The following is a 23,488-nucleotide window of genomic DNA, read 5'->3' as shown; positions in this document are numbered from 1 at the left end:
AATCTCCTTTTGCTGAAAGCTTTCTTGCTTACAGACACACAAAAAAGCCCCCAAACCACAACACCCAAAAAGCAAACCACCCCAAACAGCACTCCATCCCTAAAATTCAAACACAACCAAAAAACCTCCAAAACTTCACAAGGTATCTGCAGTCTGTGAAAAGCGTCCAGGGTAACCTTGTTGTCTTGGTGTGATTAAATTTGTTTTTGTTTTTCCCTTTAATAGGAGTAAAAGGGGCAGTGTCTGATCCAGACCATTTTGGATTTTGTTAGTTTTGGGGTGGTATCACCTTCTTAATTGCAGCTGATAGGTTAGTCAGAGATTTTTGTCACCTGCTGTAAAAGCAGGAGTTATGTAGCTAGTAACATTTTATTTTGCAATGTCAGATTACCAATTTAGCATGCATAATTATCTAAACCTGTAGAATTGTGATTGTATGATTGAAACAGATTAGTTTCTGTTAGAAGTCATTGGAAAGCTCCTGTTCACTTTGGTGGTGGCTACCATATATATATATATAGTATGTATGTATGTATGTGTGAATATATATATATACACTCATTGCTTTTATTTGCTGCTGCCATCATCATGCTACTCTGCATGGCTGGGTTGCACGTGAAGGTTAGCGGGTTTGTAGCTGTCTTTAACTCAAGCATTAAAGACTTGTGCTTTTAGATTGAGGGCCTGGGTTGGTCCCTGTAAGCAGCTATGTGGGATTAGCATGCCCTTACTGCCAGTGGGGTAGTGATTGACTTGGAAATAGAAGTTGAAGCCTGAGATCTGGTTACACTTCAATAGCATATGCAAAAAGTGCTTGTGTTTAGTCTTGTGAGAAATTCCAATTCTCTGTACTGTCATATGTTGAGTTGATTGCTGAATAGTGATGCTGAGAAACGTTAGTACAGTGCTACACTGAACCCCCAAATTTGTTTAAAGCTTTAAGAATTTAACAGGAGAAAGACAAAATTATAACTTGAGGGGAGGGGTGGTCCAACATTGCTTTGAAAAATCCTGATTTCTGGTGAATGTCTGGATGAAGAAATAAATGCTACAACCAAAAGAAAAAGAAAAGAAAACAAATAATAATAAAAAAAAAACAACACCAAACAAAAATGTAGCTGTCTGTGTTGTCAAATTAATACTTGCAGGTTGCGTTCATATGCACTGTGTAGAATAACTTGATCTTGCTGCTTGATAACTGGGTCTAGTCAGAGTATGTTCCAAGGGTGTCCTGGTATATTTGCTGCTAAATCTTACTCCCACTAATCCAAGAAGCTCCAATCACTTATCCCTGGATTATTTTAGAGCTGTGAGGCACCAGATATGAATCTGTACTTCACCTGCAAACCAGGGTTCATCTAATTTTGTGGGTGGAGCTTTTTTGCCCAGCCAGCTTTGAAGATGTCTCAATATGTGTGTTATTTCAGCCAAAGTTTTGTAGTTACGAGAAATGCCATGTTTCTCATGTAATACTTTATTTGTTATAGAATAGGTCTTCTGCTTTTAGTTTCTATCAGCCACTAAATAAAAGTAGTCTGGTAACCATAAATTCTTTACAGTTTTTTTGTCTTCATTTTGCCAATTTTTTTTTTTAAATGCAATTTGTTCCTTAAGCTGAAAAAATGCTTACTAATGTAAAAAAAAAAAACCACAGAAGGGGAACAAAACAGGAAATGCTTGATATTAACAAGCTTGATGTGGTGTTTGTAAGCATGATGGCCACTTATTTATGCATATTCATCATAGATATACATGTCCTCTCCTTTCAGGTTCCTGAGCAGCAGCCAATTACTTTATGTAGTGGAGCTGAAGATACCAAGCATTATGAGGAAGGCAAGAAATGTGTGGAAGAATTAGCGTTGTACCTCAAACCACTCAGCAGCGCAAGAGGTAGTTTCTGCATTGTTTCCTTTGAAACTGAAAGCTGGAAACAAATAAGATGCAAAACAAACTATCCAAATGATTAGTTAGTCTGTTTGAATATAAACCTAGTTTTAAAAACAAATTGAAATAAATTTCCGAAGCATTAAGTTATGTCATCGGGGGGGGGGATGAGGGGGAGATGTCAGTGGAGGCATTATGTCAAAAATAATACTGAGAAAAGGCCAAGGTGTTTGACCAAGGTATAGTAAGTTCAGACAAACTTTGTAAATTGAATTGACCTCTGCATATTAAGTAAAAATAGTTAATTCTGCCTTCCCCCTCCCCCCCCATCTCCCCTGCCACGAGTTCTGCTTTGCTTTGTGATAACTGTTGTAATGCAGCTTGTTTGTAGAGGAGGCATAAACTGAAATGAGAAAGTTACTGCATACAGGATATACAAGAGAAATTAGTACTCTGTTTATGCAAGGTCTTGTACAAGAACTAAGTCCATCTGAGTAATTCTAATTTAGAAAAACTGCACTGGGTTCAAGAGTATGGAGTTTATCTATATTGCATATGGTGTACTTGGAAAATCTGTTAATCCAAGCAGCAGAGGTGAGCGTCATGGGCATCAGATTTTCAAAACTGAAATTTTACAGAAAGCCGTCTCAAGCTTGTCCAACTAGTACAGTGTGATAGCAGTATTGCTCTGAGTAGTAGTGGCTTGATGAACAAGCTCAGTGCTGTGGAACGGGGTATATGGCAGCTGTATGTCTAGCAAGTCACTTGTTCCTTTGACCTGGTTTCAGTCACTCCCAGCACATCTGTGAATCACAGTTTTTGCATGTGATTAAACATCACAGTTCTGAACTCGTGCAAGTTCAGTTTGGCTAGGCCAAAGCAGTGGAGATAATAGATACAGGTAAAAAAACTGAATGTCTTACAGGCAAATGTCAAAGGAGGCAGTGATCCCTGAAGACCATGGATAAGGGAAGAACTGCAGTATGAGCCTGCCCTTGAGGAGACACCTGGGAAGTCTGTATGGGAGGGTGCAGGACAGACTTCCAATGTGGGGAGAGAATTCATTAGAGATTCCACCTTCTTAGAGAGCCAAGTCAGTCAGTCACAAGACTTATACCTGTGGGAAAGCAGACTGCCAGGAACTGTTTGCTTTTAAAGCTGAGTAAACCAAACTGACAAAAATGAACTTCTGATATGTTTTTGTTTAATGTTCTGTTTAACAAAGTGGACATCAGGAGAACTAGGTTTGTATTTCTGCAATGCAGTGGTTGAAGGCTGGCATAAGAGGAGAAAATATGAGGTAGTTTATTTCCTTTTTTTCTACTTCATTTTGTTTTGAAGGTGTAGGTCTTAACAGTACTACTCAGAGCGTGCTAAGTCGTCCCATGCAAAGGAAACTTGTGACATTAGTTCATTGCCAGCTAGTGGAGGAAGAAGGGCGGATCAGAGCCATGCGTGCAGCGCGGTCGCTTGGTGAAAGAACAGTCACAGAGCTCATTCTGCAGCATCAGAATCCTCAGCAGCTCTCTTCCAACCTCTGGGCTGCAGTGAGAGCCAGAGGGTGCCAGTTCCTTGGACCAGGTAGGTAACGTCAGTACTTCTGTACTAGAAGCTATTCAGAATTGAGGAAGATTGATCAATGGGTGTCAAATTGCCTGAGTTATTTTATTAGGTAGTGGCTTAATTTCTTAACCGTAGGTCTTCAGAATTAATAATATAATCTGGCGTGCCGTCGTGGACTTTCTCGCATTTTTAGTACTTTTGCAAGTCTTCCATAAAATTCGAAATAATGCGTGTTCTTTTGTTCTTGTGATAAAATGGGAGGTAGTTTCTCACTTGCTATTATTTGAAGAAGTAAGACCCTTCTAAGAAAAATAAGGTTACTAGAAGTGACAGGACATGGCTTCTTTTCCTTTTCTAGGGTAATAAACATACAAAACAGTTGTGGGGAGAGATTTGTTAGGTTGGGGGGGGGGGGTGGTGTATGCATTTTTTAAAAGTTACGTGCTTAGAAACTAAATTCCTTTTCATAGAATACTAAAACAGTAAATTTTGCCAAATTACTGAAAATGTTGACTTTGTTTATTGAGGACCAAAAAATTAATGCCTTGAAATATGAAGCCAATTTCTTAAAATAGACACTTTTCCTCACTGAAACAAATGAAGGAAGATTAATTTTGGGATGCTAACTGCATCACTACAGGGAAGAGAGGCTGGTTACCTAGCAAAATATGCGGTGCTACAGCACCTAATTTATTTGTGTGGGCATTATTTGCTCTTTTCCTGTATGGGAACCAACCTTGCCCTTCCTCAGCCTGTCAGCTATTTCTGCTGGGATAGGTGTGGTATGTAGATAATACACTTTGAGAACTTATATTCATAAGCAAGAGAGACACATACACAGGAACAAAGAAGTCTTCCTATCATCTGATACTTAATTTTTTAAAATTATCATTATTTGTTCTATTTTAACAATTCCTATTTTCCCCAGCCACAGTTGGGAAATCTGGAAGTGTTCCTTCCCTCTTTTCCCTGCCTTCTTGCTCAGCTCCCTTTCCTGCCTGTAGGTTTATGTGTGTGTTGGGGGGGTAGGATGTGGGGGCATGTTGTAGCTGGTCTGCTAATCATAGGAAAACAAACTACAGAAATCTTCCTTGTTCTATCATCCTTTGTTTCTTTTTTTTCCACATATTCTCCCCAACCCCGCCAGCAATGCAAGAGGAGGCTTTAAAGCTAGTTCTGCTGGCTCTGGAAGATGGATCTGCTTTGTCACGAAAGGTCTTGGTTCTCTTTGTGGTTCAGAGGCTGGAGCCGCGATTTCCTCAGGCTTCTAAAACTAGCATTGGGCATGTTGTCCAGCTTCTTTACAGAGCCTCATGCTTCAAGGTAGGAAGAAGATTCTGCTTGGAGATTCCATAATGCTGTGAAAACTATTGGGTTTTGCTTTCAATTTTTGTTGTCCTGTAACACTAAATGTGCCTAAAAATATGTAGTTAGAGAAAATACAATTCCTTAAGTCCCACATGTGTTTGGAGTACTCTTTGTCATACAGCTATGATGGCAGCGTAGGCTGAAATTGCAACTTTAAGCTGTAAAGCTAGGTTTTGACCCTGTCCAGGTTTAAAAGATGCACAGTAACAAAACCTGTATGTAAGCCATCATAATTTATCTCCTTAGGAGAGACTTAAAGCTGGAAAATCCCCAGTTCTGTTGAATGAGTGGTGTGGTTAGAAACAGAAATATGAGGCTCGCGGATATCCGAGTTCTATAAAGACAACTTAAGCTGCTTACTGTACTTTACAGTATTTAATGGTCCATTCTTAGGTGCCCAATTTAAATGTCATTCACTTTTGCTAAATGAGGAGAAAAATGCTTTATTGGTGCTAATTGTACCCTCAAACAAAATTCTGCAATACAAACAATGTACATTGATTGGAGAAGTGTGGATGCTGTCACGTTGTTTAGGAAGTGTGACACTTCCATCAGTGTCTGGGTCAGTCTGAATAAATTATGTTTGGTACCCATTTCATAGTGGTTACATTTTATGAATAGTGTTATTTTAGTAGGAACTAGATGTTAACTGCATAATATCATAGTGCAGTTTAGTTTGGGAGGGGAACTTCGTTGCTGACTGAAGATTTTGCTTGCCTTGGACTTGACATAATCTCTGGTTTATGCTGCTTAATTGTATTTGGCTCGCTTCTCCCCACTAGGTGACAAAGCGAGATGAGGATTCTTCTCTGATGCAACTGAAGGAGGAATTTCGGACTTACGAAGCTCTGAGAAGGGAACATGATTCCCAGATAGTTCAAATAGCTATGGAAGCAGGTTTACGCATTGCACCAGATCAATGGTCCTCACTGCTATACGGAGACCAGTCACACAAATCCCACATGCAGTCTATCATTGACAAGGTAAAGCCACCTAAAATCAGCCCGGTCTATCTTGTTTGTGACTGTAGTAGATGTAAATTCACGTTACAAGCATTGAAATATTGTGCCCATGTGTACTTCACCTATTAATAATTTCCCCTGTTATTTCAAAACCCTTTATGGCCTAAATGATTAGAATATATATTTGTAACCTAATGAATCTTGCCTCCTCTGCCGTCTCTTTCTACTGCAGCTCTTTCTGCAGGCAGGAAGCCCCAAAGATTAGCTACACAGCTGGGATGTGTCCTTTCTGAACTGCTGATAACTCTGAGTGTAGTCACAGGGGTTAATGGTTCATGTTTCCAGGCAGGAAGTTAGGGCATAAATTTGAAAGGAAATCAGTCCCCTAATCTATACCTGAAGTAAGTGAGGTGGAATCATGTTTCTTGAATAAAATTACTTGACCTCTGGAAATGCCCAGATCTCTTTTTGTTTAGAGGGAACATAGGATAAATGGGCTTTTAAATTATGGGACTCCCATGTAAGTAACTAAATTAGGTGGGAAGAACTGAACCTTCTTGGATGGTCAGAAAAACTGTGAAACGATTGCTTTGGCTGCAGTGCAGGAGGATTAGCTTCAAGGTGAGTCTGCTGTGTATTTATGCCTTTGCCCACCTTTTCACGGTTCCTGCCAGACACCTCCTGAAGGATCTAGGTAGATTTTAAATGATTTTGAACACTGAAATTGTGTGGTGTTAGTAAATGGAATGTTGCTAGCTATCTTCACCCTTCAACCACCTTGCTCCTTATTGTCTACTGTACTCATTTTAAAGCAGGGTACAAACCTCTTGGTTCAGAGACTGGAGATATTTGACTCTTCAGAAATCTAACTTAAGTGGTTTCTAATAGTCTGTATCTTTTTTTTCTGGGTGGCAGCACAGCATAGAAAAGAAATAGGTTACGTTGCTAGAAATACCACCAGCCTTTGTTTTGTCTATTTAGAGCTGTATTTTGACCTGCAGTGTCGAAGAACTGTGTGTTCTTTATGCCAGAGAAGGAATTTAATAGAAGGTGCTGACTGAAATGGGCTTGTGCAGAAAAACATTTTACTCCAGTTTTGGAAGACAGCTCTTGGGAGCTTGTGGAGCAACTTTCAGAAACCATGAAGATTGCTTTGCCTTTAGAAAGTTAATTATTATAATTTTTTTAAGTTGCAGACCCCAGCCTCATTTGCACAGAGTGTCCAGGAATTAACTATTGCTCTGCAGAGGACTGGAGATCCAGCTAACCTGAATCGTCTTCGACCTCACCTAGAGCTCCTGGCAAATATTGATCCCAGTCCAGGTAAGTCTAGGTGTTTTATAAAAAACCTTTAACTCATAGTTTAGCAAGAGGATGAATCCTGTTGAAGGATTGAAAGCTGTTCATGAAGTAGAAGGAAACATCATCTAACTCATAAACTTGATTCTTGAGTTGTATTCATAACCAGCCTGGAAAGAGCAGTAATCTTGTGTGAGGAACTGAACTATTCTGAAGCTAAAATAGATTCAAAAGGTTGGCAGGAATTATTTCCCCACTTCTTTGAAGAAAGCTTCCTTGTTTGGCAGCACTGGGTGAGCATGCATGAGGATGTTGAATACATATAATCCTCTGAGGTTACATGGTATACTTGATATTGGGCAATGCTAACTGGGAGGAGTGGCAGCAGTCTTGGTTTCCTCCTTTTCCCTTTTTTAGTACACAGGCTTCTATGTGAAACCAGATTTGCAAAGCAACAGGAAGATTGACTGTACTTAATGCAGAGCCTTAGCCAGTCACTCTGGGATATATTTTTCTCTCCAGTTCTGTACCAGCCCAAATAATTTCTTTACAAACTAAGGGAAGTCTTCAAGAAAACACTCATCAGATTAAGGATTTCCATTAATTTATCTAAAAATTGTATGTCCTTTTGTTTGTTTTAGAGATTCTGTGTATTAGTTTTTGACCCTGAGGTCTCTAGTTTTTGACCTGAGACACTGCACTCAGAAGGCTCTCTTAGAGGCATCTTAAAATCATAAGGCATCTTTTATGTAAACAATTTTGCATTCCCAAGTATAATTTTGAGAGATTGAATAGACAGAAGCTGGGCAAAAAGTCAGTCTAGACATGAAAGATTTGTTATCCTGAGCAATTTAGTACTTTTCTTGTTAATATGTAGTTCTGCAAAGGTGTGAAAGCCTGGGAAGGGGAAGTTAGTTGGAAAGAGTGTGACTGGGAAATAAAACCTAAGCCATTGACAGAGGAGAGAAAGATGAAAATTGTTGAAAAAGTCAACAGCACTTTGAAGATAAACTGCCTGAGGCAGAAGGGAAGGGACGGAATGGAGAGTGCTGTGGCTGAAGCTTTATTTTATACCTGTTAGTATTTGCAAAATCAATATTAATATCAAAATAGTGTGAAGGCCATAAACTATGACTTAAGGAGGTGAAAAGCTGTAGTTCTTGGTGTCTGTGTGTTTAAACAAATCCACTTACCTTTCAAATGAAGACCAGTTGTACTTTGCAGCTAAAGGAGATGTAGTGCTTTCTTCCCAAATCTTTCATACTGTAACAAGTCAAGGGCAAAGCTGTGTGTGTACTGGAAATACTGCAAAGGCTGATATGGAAAGTGGAGTCACTAATAGCCTCGCTCAGTTGCAGTAGCAGGGGCTGATCTTGACGTTTCTCTTGTGTGCTGTTGAGTTGCTCCCCTGCTGTTCTATAGGTACGCTGAAGTTCCTCTGGAAGAATTTAGTCCTTTTTAGTGGAATAGAATGTCATTGTGCTAAAGATTTTGAAGGGCGCTTAGTGAAGCACTTTGAAGCCCTGTGTTTTGCAGCAGGATATTTAGGTACGCGGTGGGAGCGTCATCTGCTGGAACAGATTAAACGATTAGAAAAGTAAATTGTCTGGAAAGAACAAGTGTCCCTATAGAATTAGGTCTGTACAATTTATTCACACTGCTGTGTGTTAGACGGAGGTCTGATACACTGATTTGCCTTGTGACATTTTTCCATGTGAGAAGCATCAATTTCTGTTGCTGTTCAGTGACTGTGCCTGCGTGGTCTAGGCCAGTGATGACGGTGTTTGTACAGAATCGTTTTACCTACAGGGGGTCTGAGTGGGAAGAGGAATTTTCAGTCTTTTGTTTGTTTTTCCGTTATGTGCAGTTTGTACAATGCATTTAGTCTGGAGTTCTTGTGGGATATGAAAGTTTTGGTAAAAGGAAATAATTCGACATGCTAATGATAGTCTTGCTGGCTCATTTGGTATTTTGTGTGGTACAATCTTGAGTCTATAGGTAGATTTATTCTTTAAGTGGTATATATCCCTGAATTAAGGTTCTGAACGCTTTTTATTTAATGACACACGTTTGCAATAAAATCTTTTGGGTTCTCTAGTGAAACTTTGTGATACTGATGGTTTCTTTGTACCTGGTTTTGGAAAACCTTCTGACTTTGCTTTTTCTTCTTATATTCTGCTTGCTGTCAATGCAATAGATGCTCCACCTCCAACATGGGAACAACTGGAAAATGGACTAGTTGCTGTAAGGACTGTGGTTCATGGCTTAGTTGATTATATCCAGAATCACAGCAAGAAAGGAGCAGATCAGCAACAGGTAAAAGCTAAATCATTTAGGAAATGCTTACCCCTAAATTGAATTGGCTGTGTCCAAAAGTAGAGGTTTACTAATGTTATCTGGAGAGATTTGGTTTGATGAGGAGCTGATTAAAAATATCACTGCTATGTCTTATTTATCAAAAAACAAAAAATGAAAAATGAAAAAACCCAAAACCCTGCACACCCCCTCAATACCTGTTGCAATAATTTGCACAGCTCACTAGGCTGAAACAGTCTGATCCAGCTGCACGCTTAGGGAAATGAATAAACAACCCTCCTGACTAGAGGGTGGGGAAGAAGCTGGGGTGCCTAGCACTGTGATCTTTGAGAATTTTCTTGGGTTTGTTTTCATGTGACACATTTCAGGCAGATGGCTCTGTGTTAATGAAATGATTCTTATTACCCGTGCTTAAAATGGTCTGTAAAGTTTAAAGATTTGGGAAGACTTCATGGAAAGGTACCATACGAGTTCCTGAAGCAAAACTTTCTGTATCAGAAACAGGATACATATAGTAGCTTATCTCAGTTATCACATGTTCCTTTGATCTCATTTCATTGTATAGCTAAGTTGATATAAATGCTAGCTGCTGCTGAAAGACAGAGCTGTCTCTCACACATTCCCACTCCCTCCCTTGCATTGGCTCTAATCCTCTTGGAGAGCTGATTCGGGGAGCTGAACTAGTAGAAAGGTTATCTCTGCCCAAAAAAGAAGGAAAAGAGGCAAAATTAGAGTGAATTACTTCTGCTGTTTTACCTTTTTGCATTCACTGGAACGCCTAATGAGCACTGTTACTAGCAAAAGGAAAAGCAGGAGGGATACACAAGTGAAAATCTGGGTGGGAAAAACAGTGATAGTTTTTACTCTGAGACCATCACCTAGGCCTGGTACATGCTGTGCTGCTTGGAAGGGAAACCCAAAGCCTTCCAAGTAGGAAACGGGACATGTGCTGAGTATTGGGCAGAGTTTTGCTGGCTGGCAGCAGTGGCTAGCAGAAGACCGTGCAGTTTATGTGCACCCTGCCTAAATCTTTTTTTCACTACAGTAGATGGCAAAAAAAAAAAATCAGTTTGCAGATGGCTTCTTACAGATTTACATCTTTTGGCTGAGTTTCTCAGAAAGCAAGAGTTTACTTTTACAGACCTTTCCCTCAGTGGGAACTCTAAGAGGGTATTTCTGATTTAATTCTGCCATAAAAACTGTAGGAACTTAAACATCTTTGAGACCACCTCTGGCCTTCTGTCAGAATGTATTTAGAGAGACTGGCAAATGGGTATTTATGCCGGCAGCAAGACTGCAGTAAGTTATTTCTTGGGAAACGTAAAAATACAGAAGACAACCCATACCCTGCTGCTCTGTGTAGGAATGAGATTGCATCCTCAACTATTGACAGAAATAATTATCATAAATAGTTAAGAGATTTTTTTAGTTCAGAGGGGGTAAAAGCAACTTGATGAAATTTAACTCTTGTAGAGATGAAAGGGATACTTAAGTGCCATTTTGAGCTAACAGAAAGCAAGGAGAAGGTAACTGACTAAATGGTATTTCTTTTCCCTCTACCACAAAGCTGGATGAAAATTTGGCAATTTCTGATTAAGCATGGTAACTTTTTTCAGCCTGTACCAGTTTTGTCTACTTAACCTGAACCATACAGCTGTTCTCCAGTCAAGCTCCAGTAAGGAATTTGGATAAAAATGTTTTAAAAACCTGGTAGCAACTTACTTGTCAAAATATCTACTCTTGAATTTGTTAGTTATGTTGAAGAATGAAACATGAATACTGCTCCAGTGATTTCTTTCACATTAGGTATTTCTGGAACGTTTAAATTGAAGGAATTATCAACAAACATCAGGCCTTTAATAAGAGGCTATGTTCTGCTCTTGGTTAAGTGATCTTATATTCATGTATCTCACCTGATTTCTCTAACCTTGTCAGCCTCCTCAGCACAGCAAGTACAAGACATACATGTGCCGAGACATGAAGCAGAGAGGAGGATGTCCCCGAGGGGCCAGCTGCACCTTTGCACATTCACAGGAGGAGCTAGAAAAGTAAGTGTACCTCTTATAGTAGAAATCAGTCCAATCTATTCTTCATCTTATGGATGAGAGTTATTTATCATATCTAGGAATGGGGAGAGGAGGCATAACTTGTCTGTTAAATTAGCAAGATGTTAAAAATTTTGTAAGTAATATCTTAAGTTTTGGAACTGTTCGTTGTTAAATACAGGTTATTTTGCTTTGTTCAGCAGTAATGCAGCTCGGGAAGTTTGATTTTTACACATGGGTTATTTGAGATTTTGGAGGTGGGCTATTTTTATTATTTCTTAAACGTGACTAAACATGCTGCTTGCCTGCATCCATTATTATTGTTTATTTCTGTGATTTTTCTCATCTTGCCTTTATATTCAGGTGTGAGAAGTAGGTTGCTGGCAGTTTTCCAGATGTAGGGGTACTCTTGTTCTTCTGTGCTGCTAGGCCTATCCAGAGAGCTAAAAAGGAGCATTGCAAGTTTTCTTCCTACAAAGTTGTTAAACTGTTGAAACTTTGACAGATTGCATGTGCAGTAACCTAGAAGTGGTTAAAGCTATTGTTGAAGAGTTAAATGGTGGTCATATGGAGTCTGTAGCAAATAAGCTACATTCATTACAGATATAGAGGGGGCACCCAAACATCCAAGAACAAGATGCTGCTGTTCTGAAGGTTGTTCTAAAATTTTTTTTTTAAGCTAAAAATGGATTGCTTAAGAGTTAAATAAATAAAATGTATTCTGTGCAGCGTATGTAGCTTGTGACTTGGGGTTTGGGCTGAAATAATTCACTTCTTTCAAAGAAAAGGTGCTTTTAATCAGAAAAAAACTCCAAAGATTTGGACATTATATGCAGTCTTGCTTTTTTATTTTCTTTCCTTAAAAATCTAAAACTTGAAGCATTAATACGGCAAGTTCACTGTGTAGCCAGCATACAGTGCATAGGCAAAACAGAAAGGAGAAGAGAGCAGCGCATGTGGTGTTAGAATGACAAAGTCAGTTATTCAAATGAACAGAGAATAGGACTTTGATACTTGTGTTCTGCAGAAATAGTTGGGGGTTTTCCCCTTTTGTCATGGTGTCAAGAAAATAGAGATTGGTAGTGCTGGTTTGGATGGTTAACAAAGGTGGTGAGTCAGTGTTAGTACCTCTGAACTAGTTGTTTGTATCAAAAAGGACTGTTTGTGAGCTTTGCAGGTGGAAGAGGCCTATTTTATCCAGACTGGCATGTGCGCCTTAGTAGTAATCTTGTTGTGGAGTGAGGTGAAGTGAATGATGCTTCTGTTCCAGGTTGCAGCCATTTCTGTAGGTGGTTGGGGAACTTTGAGTTCCAATTCTTCCTTGTAGCTTTCATCTTTGCTTAATTCCTTTGAGGAGATACTGCATTAGTGTTTCTCCTTTTAAAAATGTTTAGTATGAATAATATGCATCACTGTTGCTATGTAGTCCTTGTATCTCATATATAGCTTTAAGTTTGCAGGAAGGTTATGGGGAAATATGTGGTAATACCTCAGATAGCAAATTATAATCTAGACTTGCTTAAACAGCAGCTGATTTCCCTTTTGGCAAGGGACAAAGACCAGACTCAGTGTACATGGGCAAGTATTAAAGTTTTTAGATTATTTTTGTGTCCTGCACATGTGGAGACTGCAACAAAGATTCATAAAATTGTTCAGAATAACCCAGAGGACAGCACTGTGCAGCTTTTTTTTTTTTTTTTTTTTTTCCCCTTAAGTATTTTATCTTGGAGCGTGCTATATAAACTCTTCCTGTCACGTTTGAGTGGGTGTCTGTACACATGTACCTGTGCCTCTGGAGCGTACTGTGTGTTGTAGATGTCTGGGCAGGGATGGCCAGTCCTTCTCATCTTGCAAGCTGGGTACAAGCATTCAGAGAGTCAGGAGCCATCAGCCACTGCACCTCCAAGAGACCTGATGGGAGGCAGATATCCAGAAGTAATTGGCAGGGAGAACATGGCAATGGTTTCCCAGTGTCCTGCTGCTGCTTTGCAGGGAGAAACTGGTTTGGGTGTTGAACAGGGTGCCAAAGTAAAGCAGTAAGTTCAGCCTGGGTACCTTGCTTCCTCTGGCTTCCCTGTGTCCAGCGGACTTGCACGGCTGACGTGAGATGCCAGGAGGACTTCTGAGCAGCATGTGTTTAGAAAGCTGTGGTCTGTCCCTACTCAAGTGCTGCTGCTTGTGGTGATAGCCTAGTTTGTTTACTCCCTTTTAATGTATTCTGAATGATTCCCACTGTCAACACTGTAGCTTGAATTTATAGTTTGACTATGTGGGTAAAGATTAATCCAGCCAGGAAATTGGGGTGTTGATGGCGAGTTGGGAAGGTGACTAGAAGATAGTCAATGAACTCTTAGAGATACACAGCTGAATCGTATATAGCAAGATTACACTTTGTCTAACTCCATCCTCAGTCACATGTGAAAACCAAAACAACAAAAAGCCTATTTTTTGCCTCTGTTGCATTGCTGTTAATGCTGTACATGTGGGCAAACATAAAAGATTATTTTAAGATGGAGTAATAGAGTTTAACTGCCTCCTTTTTCTACAATAATGTGTGTACCTTCCTAGTTGTGTTACCATTTCACTTCACTTGTTAGATAGGATGCAAAATTGTTGGCTTCAACCCTGTCAAAACCTTCTTGCATAGGAAACGGCCTCTTACTCTGCAGTGTAAACAGCAGGAGCACTCAGGCCTACAAATATCTCCTCCCACTTGTATTCTGGTATTTAAGATAATGGCAGGATGTTTAGTGGAGGACCTTCAACTCTGGAATTTGCTCTCTTCATTGGTCTAGTACTATCAGTCTGCTGATTTTTGTGGAACATTAGTTAAAAGGCTCATGTTTGTTCAGGCACATCAGAAGCAGTTAGATTTTTGGAATTACACTATGTTCATAGAGGTTTTTATTGTGTGTTCATAGAGGTTTTTATTTCTGCAATCACTGCTGCATACTGGTATAGTAACATAAGTCTTAACAAACTGCTTTACAAGATATCACATGGCAATAAAGGCTTGACTTGGCTTACTGTTGGGCAAGTGGTGCAAAAGAGAATCCGTTAATCTTTTGTTGCTTTAATTTTCTGCTATTAGTTTCTTGTCTGAATAAAATATACTTGAATAGTCTGTGATTCTTGTTCTGAAGCCTTTGTTACTATAGGTAGTATTTTATGTGATGTTTGGTTATAGTTTTCTTCTGTACAGTTGAAATGCATATATGTACAGGAAATGAGATTTTAAACGTGCTATGGGAAGTTCAGCTGTGAATTCTTGGTGTACTTGTCATTAAAATTCATCCTTATTCTTCTCATTGCAACTGCTATTAACAGTTCAAAGAGCAGTGAAGTTCCAGTCTAACAGATATTTGTAATAGATTTCTCACAAGCCCCCGGAGAACTTGAGTTCTGACTTGAAGCTTTTGGTAGCATCTGTTTGAAAAATCCTGAAAGTGCAACTGCTTTTGGTTTTTTGTTTTGTTTTGTTTCAATTTTTGATGTGTGGTTTCTTTTTATGAAGATTCCGCAAAATGAACAAGCGTCTGGTTCCCAGAAGACCCCTGAGTGCCTCCCTGGGCCAGCTAAATGAGGTGGGCCTGCCTTCAGGAGCTATCCTCTCGGAGGAAGGGGGAGTGGACTTGCCCAATAGGAAAACTTCTGCTCTGCCAAATGGAATTGTGTCAACAGGCAGCACAGTGACGCAACTTATTTCTCGAGGGACTGACTCCGGTTACGAAACTGCTCTGAAGCCAGGGAAGATGGACCATCTGAGTAGCAGTGCCCCTGGATCCCCTCCTGACTTGTACGGGTCTTTCTAACTGTTTTTCAAAGTGTGGTGTGTAAATATGCAGTAAAAACAAAGTAAACTCATTCTCTGGGAAGGAAACAAACAGAACAGGGGTTTGGGGGTTGTTTTTGTGGTTTGTTTTATTTTTTTGGTTTTTTTTAAGTGATTAAATAATAGAGTAGAAAACTAAAGCTAAAACTCTAAACTGCTTTACTTCCCAGTTTGCTTGTATTTTAATTGGAGATGGTGATATATGTCTTCAGAAGGCAGAATATAGACAAAGAACTGCGTTGGCAAGTACAGTGTGCTATGTCAGGCTTTAATGAGCAGTCACATCTTTCTACTTTTTAGGCTGGAATCTGTCCCCAAAAGCTCTATTTCTGCCTTACCAGTGAACCCTCATCCTGTGCCCACTCGGGCACCGACAGATCTGCCTTCAGTATCTGTCACCAAGCAGTTGCAAATGGTACCACGAGGGTCTCAGTTGTATAATACTCAGCAAGCAGATATGTTTTATCAGGATCCTAGAGGAGCGGCCCCACCATTTGAGCCAGCACCCTACCAACAAGGTAAGTTTGAGACCAAGCTCTATATCTTTCATTTTCACAGTGATTTTCTTCCTGCTCTGGTGTTTACTTAAGCTCTTAAGTTCTCTTGCATATCACATGGACTGTAGGCACTAATGTGGTGCTGACAGAATAAAATGGAAGCTGGCAGGCTTTTTATGCTTTAATTGAGGACCTCTGTTTTTCACTTGCACTGAAGTTTGTATCCATCCAGTGCAGCAAATCTTTCAGTTCTTCCCAACTAGGCTAGATCAAGGATCTGGTAAGCCTTAATTCGATTTGACTCAGGGAAGACAGAAATAAAGTTTAATCGGCAAAGGGCTTTATGCTTGAGGGATGAAATCAGTTACGTCTTTAATGAAACGTGTATGAGTGTTTCAGAAATGTCTGCACATGCATGTGATGGTTAGAGACAAGTGAAATTGGAGAAGGGCTGGGCACAAAAAAAAAGAAAACATAAGAAAGGAGATGAAAGGAAAAGTTCTAAGTATAAAGAGACCAAGTGGAGAAACATAATACTGAAGGAAGTTAAAAAGAAAAGATATGGCTGTGTATAAAGACAGGGAATGATTGTTATGCAACATATGATTGGTGAGAGAAATGACATAAAGTGACATTAATATGAAAGAAAAATAAGGAATGAAAGACTGAAAGAAGAAAAAGCCCTAGAAAGGAAAGGTGGGGGACACACCATTTTTGAGGAAGTCACGGAGCATTTTGAAGGAAAAAAAAAAGGTTACATTTGATTACTGTGTGCAAATGAAGATCTGAGTTCTCCACAAAATTTGATGCACACATTGTTTATGTTGTGCATAATTCATGCACATTTTTAAATTATGCAGAGATACGAGAGATTACTGAAACGTGCACTTAACTAGGAGAGATCTCAGAAGTCTCTGGTGAATCACAGTAATGAAATTTCTTCCTACTATTCAAGATGTAGAACAAATCTTTAGATACCTTTAAATTCTAATTAATCCAAGTTTCTTTACACAGGTAGTGGCTCTGATATGTTGGGACAAATTGCATTTTAGTTGCATTGATAAGGATGTACAGGCTAATCTTCAGTTTATTTTTTAGGTCTTGTCTAGCTGTCCTCATTTCAGCTGGAATAGATTTAATTTTTATCCAAGTAGTTGGCACAGTGCTGTGTTTTGGATTCAGTGTGAGAATAATGTTGATAACACACTGATGTTTTAGTTGCTGCTGAGCAGTGCTTACCCTAAGTCAAGGATTTTTCAGTTTCCCGTGCTCTGCCGGCGAGGGGGTGCAGAAGAAGCTGGGAGGGAGCGTGGCTAGCAGAGCTGACCCGAGCTAGCCAAGGGGCTGTTCCATACCATAGGACATCCTGCTCAGTATAGAAACTGGGGGGAGGTGGCCGGGAGGGGCCGATGGCTGCTCGGGCATCGGACAGTGGTGCTGAGCGATTGTGTTGTGCATCACTTGTCTTTCCTTGGGTATTATTGCTTGCTCTCTTTGGTATATTCCTTTTCATTGTTTTTATTATTTTATTGTTGTTGTAGTTATTACTATATTTTAGTTATTAAACTGTTCTTATCTTAACCCACAAATTTTTTTTTTCGAATCTGTTACCCATCCCACTGGGAAGGGGAAGGAGTATGCGAGCGGCTGCGTGGTGCTTAATTGCTGGCTGGGGTCAAACCACAACACTAACGAAACGCATTCATGCCAATCCGCAGAGACACTCTAGTGAATTATTTCTGTTTGGTATGCTAGCAGAACTGCTGTGGCACCTGTGGTGAGCTCAGTCTCACTGCTTCTTCTCCAGCTACTGTAACCTTTATACCTTGCTGGTTTCTTATTTAGATAATTAAACTGTGTCTCTTGAGCTTTGGATCAATTTTTGCCTTTTCAAGGTTTTCTGTGGTTAATTTTTGAGTAGAAATACCAGTTAGACAGTATGGACAAACAACGAATGTGAAATAATTTATACATTTTCTTCATGAAACTTGCAGACTGGAGTATTTGAAACAATTTTTCTGGACAGTTGTGATGATCGCTTTCTGTATCTCGCTTGTTTTTTCCTCTTGCCTTATTCCAGGAGTTTACTACCCCACTCAGTCCATGTCTCGCTTTGTCCGACCTCCTCCATCAGCTCCCGAGCCCGGTCCACCTTATTTAGACCATTACCCACCCTACCTTCAGGATCGTGTGGTGAGCCCACAGTACACACAGCCACAGCAGTATCCCCCCATGGGACAGCCCATCTACCCACCGCACTACGACAGCCGTCGCGTATATCCCCCTGTCCAGCCATACCAGCGAGAGGAGATTGTCCGAGGGAGCCCTGTACCCATCGAGATCCCACAAGCAGCTGTACCTTCCTACGTACCCGAATCCAGAGACAGATACCAGCAAACAGAGGGTTATTGCCCAGTGGCTCCCCATATCAGTCAGATCAGACCTTCATGCCATAGGGTAGGTTGTTTATATTGCGTTTTTGTAGTTGTTGGAGAGAGAAAAGTACGAACTACTTAAGTTGAATATTTTTGCTGTAAGGTGATGGTTTCTGTGAGGAATTAGAAGTTTGAACTTTATGAAGGGGTACTGTTGACAAAGCTGATCAAAAACAGGAAGGCAGTTTAGTTACCGGTCAACCCTACAATGGTAATGATGTTAATATGTAAAGGAGTGGGCTGCTACTTAGTGCTGGAAGCAGAAAAGCGTTGTAGTTAAGTTTAAAAGTCTCATACAGCCCTGGCTTCTCCAACAAAGATTAGGCTGGAGAGGGCCATTCTCCTTCTAGCACAGATTAAATACAGTGTGTGCAAATGGTTGTGTGTGCATTCTGTGATCGCCCATCTCTGCGCCTAAATAAATAAATATGCAAACATATTTAAAGGAGCTCAAAATTCTGCCCTTCCAAATTTTTTTCTCTCTAAGATTGCAAACTAGAGGGTCTTCCTAGTAAAAAGTGTACAAACTTATTTTGGTAAATCACCAGCTGGAACTGAGTCCTGTAGAATAGTAGGATTTACGTAGCTGTCACTGAGATTAAAGGCTCTGAATCATATTGCAGAGTCGAGGAAGCATTTTTAATGTAGTTTACAGATTTTTCTGTTTTGAATTTAACACTGTTTATTGGATGTTTAGCTCTATTGCAAAATTAATAATAAATGCAAACTAACTGTGACTAGTTATCATCTGTAGGGTTCTAGCACTTTTCCCCCATGTGACTGAAATGGGGACTTGTCATGCTAGGATGTGTTCCAGTGGAAACTTTTCTGTGTTGAGCTACCTACCTGTGAGTTAAAAGATTAGTAGTTTTAAAGTTAAAAACACTGGGTTAGGTGAGAATCTAATCAGTTTTAGGCAAATAACATTCCTTGCCTTTAGAGTGTCTTGAACTAACACTCTGGCCAGTGTAGGAATGTGCATGTCCTATATTAAACATGAAAGTTGACAGGTAAGTAATAATCACTTTGTTAAAGTCTATTATTATAATGATACTGTCTATTCCCCTTATTTTTCTCTGCTTGCAATATGTGCTTGCCATATTTCATAACATATTTCTGTCTTCATTTCAGCCTCATCCTAGCCTAGACGAACTTCACCGGCGAAGAAAAGAGATCATGGCCCAGCTAGAGGAAAGGAAGGTGATTTCTCCACCTCCTTTTGCACCATCACCAACCTTGCCTCATCCGTTTCATTCAGAGGAGGTAAGCATATTTTGACAAAAAACATGACTTACTAGCATGTTTAGAAATACTATGGAGTTTGTGTGTCACGATAGGTGAAGACAGCAAGAAAATAGGAAGAGTACAGTGTTGGCAAGTGTTCGGGGGATAGATTTTATGTTCCAAGTGGGAAGCCCGTATAGTGCAGTCTACAGTCTCTCAACTGGCTGTTAATTCTCTGATCTACCACTGATCCTAAGCTATCTGCTTCTGGTGCAACCTAGAGAGTTGGTTTTGAGCCATTATTAATTGAGGCAATCAGCTTCATGGTTATTAGACTTTGCTTCATTTGCTCCTGATATGTTTAGAATTAAGTAACAGTTTGATAAAGGTTTATTTTTTTTTTAACCAAGGTCAAAATAAATATCACTTTCATACTGGCCAAGTGAAAGTCAGCACTGGGAGTGTAGCCAGCTGATCAGAATTTCACACATTTCATGCTTGCCATGGCCCAATTCCAAATGGTGATGTATCTGATAAAAAAATAATCCTGCTGGTGTTTTTCTTCAAGTTCACTGCTGTTGAACTGAGTAGTGGTGACTGTGAAGCTACTTCTTCCCTTCACTTACAGAACCAGATTTTTGTTTTTGTACAGTATTTGGATGAAGACCTGAAGGTAGCTGGGAAATACAAAGGAAATGACTACAGCCAGTACTCTCCCTGGTCCTGTGACACCATCGGCTCCTACATTGGAACCAAAGATGCAAAACCCAAAGATGTTGTGGCAGCAAGGAGCGTGGAGATGGCGGTATGTATGGGTTAGGGGAACACAGCAGAAAAGTTGATACTTCTGTGGGTTGGGACAGATGCTTTCGTTTGTTTTCCAGGATGATCGTAGTGCTTGTATTTAAGCTCAAAAGTGCATTGCAGTCAAAGAATGCATTTGCAAGTGCACAGAGTGCTTTGTTTTCTTAATTGTGAACAGTCTTACATCTGTGTAGCTGTTCTAAAATTGTGGATATAGATGCAGGCAAACCACTCTGCTCCAAAGCCATGGATAGCAAGAGATATTTTGCTATGATTCTTTACACTTGAAATCCAAAAATGACTCTGTACTGGCAGCTTGTTAATTAAACATGTCCATCTGTTGCTTCCTGTATTTCTTTGTCAGGGGGAGATGGTGTAACTTTGTGCTATTGTTTGTTAACAGCAGTAACAATCACCTTTAAACGTTACTAGTTTTCACTTGAACAACTCTTTGATTTGTGACCACGGGAATACCCCAAACTTGCATGAAGCTTTTGAAAATAGCATAGTCATAACATAATTACTAGGCTGATTCTTCCTGAGGGCAGTTTCTAACTCTGTGCTGTTCTTATGCAGTCCTTCACTGAAGCCGTGGGTGTCTGGCTGCAATTTTATTTTGTGCTGCTGCTTTTTTGCTAGGTCAGTGTTGCAAAAAGAAGGGGCTGTGAGGGTGTAACTATTGGGAGTCATGAATGGAGAAGAAAAGAAATAGGATTCTGAAATACCACCACTCTTATGTTTCTTCCTAACATTTAAGTGTCACTGAACAGCAAGGAGTAGGCTGGTAGCCCATGCAGGTAGAAGGGCATCCAGGTCTTCAAGAAAAAGGACTGTTTAGTCTGAGGGACTGTTTTGCAGAGGGGCATCTGGTTTCATTCCTTCATCTCCCACCTGCAAAAATGTTCTATCATCTTTTGTTTATATACCGTCACTGTCATGGTGACCTTTCTTTGGCCATTAAGAGGAGGGGGAATAAATTTTTATCCAGAATTTATTCTTCTGTTGGCAGGTGCTCACTTGTTGCAACCACTTAACAAAATTGTAGGGTCTTTCTGTCCAGCTTCTCCTGTTTGCCCACAGACAGACTTCCCTGTTTCCCCTCTGTCTCATTGGAATTGAATGTGTCTGGTTTCTGTTTGTTGAATTGCTTTACTGCAAGACCTCGAAGCCACTGTGAAATGGGAGCAAAAAGGCGTACTTTCTCCCAGAAAAAAGAGCAAGAAGAGACATTTCATCTGCAGCTTGGGTTTTTTACATGTCCTTTTGCTGTCTTTCCCACAGAATGTGTTTGCCTTGAGTCGTAACATTGTCACATTTGACCTGAGGAAGTACTGAGATTACTCAGAATTGGCTTGTTGCTGTCCAAGTGGCGGCATTCAGGAACCAACAAACAGCTCTTGTCTTTCATTCCTGCTGCTAGAAAACTGTGCAAAGAAACTAGAACACGATTAAGTAATAGGGTTCTAGAGAAGCAGCCTCCTTTCTTCATTGCTAAACAAAGCATTCTTCTGCCCCAGAGCTAGTTTTCATATAAGCAAAGAGGATCTCTGCTTTTCAGTTTTTGTCTCCTCACAAGAAAAAATTCTCAGGAGACCTTCACTGAAAGTGGCAAGTGAATTAATTCTTCCTTTTTTTTATTGTTCCTAAGAGATTCCTTTTTTCAAGGATAGCAATGGTATCATCTGAGAGTGCATAATGCTGGATTTTATGCAGATGGCATTGCAGTTTCATGATTTTATTATCCCACTCAGTAAATGGAAGTAAGTTAAAAGTGGTACTATCATCCTATGGACTCAAGATTAAATTGTCTTTTTTTTTTTTTTTTCCAGAATTCCAAAGTAGATGCTGTCTAATGCCTCTTCCAATTTCGACATGTTACATTTATCGAGTTTAGCTTCTAACACAGTTGTGACTGCTATTTTCACCCCTTTATTCCTGACTTAGCTATGTTATCTTGTCTGTTTCTCGCAATACTTATCCTCACTGAAAGATTGCTGAGTTTTCTTTTTAATTTTGGACCATACTTCTTTAATTTTAATTTTAATTTTCCTTTTTTTTTTTTTTTTTTTGTGGTGGTGGTTGGTGGGGTTTTTTTGTTTGGTGGTTTTTTTTTTTTTTTTAGTTTTGAACCAAACTGAAGTTTTTAGCCCTTAGACAGGCACCTCTTTGTATAGTAGCCCCACTTACTTTGTTCTTTTTGCTGCATACAGCACCGTGCTACAGTGTTATTTCTTCAGCAGAGTCTTAACTCAATTTTGGCAATTCTTGTTCTGTTACGCTTTCTGCCAGCCAACAGACAGCTTTACCATTTAACTAAGCACTTTTCCTAATTTTTTTTTAATTGAGTGTGTTTCTGTTACTGTTTTGTGTTTATCTGGATGGGGTGATTATTTGGGGGTAGTGTATTTTTTTTGTTTCTTTTGTGTTGAGGAAGCTTTTTAAAAAAATATTTTTATTCATGGAAACACCCTATTTCCTTGTGTTTTTAAGTTATTCCAGGTGACTTAACTTCACATAGGTGACCTAACTTTATCCCAGGAAAAGCTTTGTTAAAAATCTTTTATGGCGATCTGCTGTTTCTTCTTCTAAATAAGTTAAGTCAAATTGACTTACCCTGCTAAATCAAGCTTGTTTTCTGTGCACATCTTTTCCTTTGTGGCTGCTTGGCAAAGCTCTCTGAGTAGAGAGAGAACATTTTATCTGTTCATTTGCTGACCCATTAAGGTGTTTGAGTCTGAAACGGAGTTAGAAACTGGGATATTCCAAGCAGTACTACTGCATAATGAAAAATGTGCCTGAAAAGATGTGCTAGACATGTCCAGGTAAGCACTATACAGAATAATTCCCATTTGAGTCATCTGCAGGCTACTAGATGATATGATTCTTAACACTGGGCCTCGGAGAAATTTCTTTTGGCCTTTGAAAGGAGTTTGTGTTGTTCAGAGATGCCCACTGATCTTCTCTCTGACTTCGTTCTGGAGTCTTTCTCCCCTTCTGTTCCATTATGCTTTTTCTGTCTTAATTTCTTTATTCTGCTGTTCCCTTCTGGATTTGTAGCAATTAATCATGCAACTGCTTCAGAGAGGTTGTAGTCATGGTCATCTTAAGTTAGACCATTAAAGAGACATCAGCTCTGACAGGGGAGTTGTAAACTGAAGAATAGGAAGACTAGTTGTAGGATGAGATGGAATAGAGACTACAAAAGAGACTTACCTTTTACAACAGGCTGGTACCAGTATTGTATGTGGTTCAGTTCATT

At 39.7% G+C, this 23,488-nt stretch overlaps 1 protein-coding gene across 1 annotated transcript in view; it reads left to right on the top strand.

Moving 5' to 3' along the window:
* Positions 1-23,488, top strand: part of RC3H1 (ring finger and CCCH-type domains 1) — a 67,569-nt gene that overhangs the window by 29,493 nt on the left and 14,588 nt on the right. Inside the window, 12 exon segments of the mRNA XM_042786395.1 lie at positions 1,770-1,890; positions 3,226-3,465; positions 4,595-4,770; positions 5,598-5,798; positions 6,968-7,100; positions 9,274-9,392; positions 11,328-11,440; positions 14,952-15,233; positions 15,570-15,787; positions 17,847-18,223; positions 19,333-19,464; positions 20,078-20,230. Of these exon segments, the coding sequence (XP_042642329.1) occupies positions 1,770-1,890; positions 3,226-3,465; positions 4,595-4,770; positions 5,598-5,798; positions 6,968-7,100; positions 9,274-9,392; positions 11,328-11,440; positions 14,952-15,233; positions 15,570-15,787; positions 17,847-18,223; positions 19,333-19,464; positions 20,078-20,230 (2,265 nt within the window).

Source organism: Tyto alba, unplaced genomic scaffold (genome assembly GCF_018691265.1).
Source record: "Tyto alba isolate M040663 unplaced genomic scaffold, T.alba_DEE_v4.0 Super-Scaffold_1000006, whole genome shotgun sequence".
Lineage (NCBI taxonomy): Eukaryota > Metazoa > Chordata > Aves > Strigiformes > Tytonidae > Tyto > Tyto alba.
Note: the sequence above shows the minus strand (reverse complement) of the source record. Positions and strands in the feature narration are given on the sequence as shown.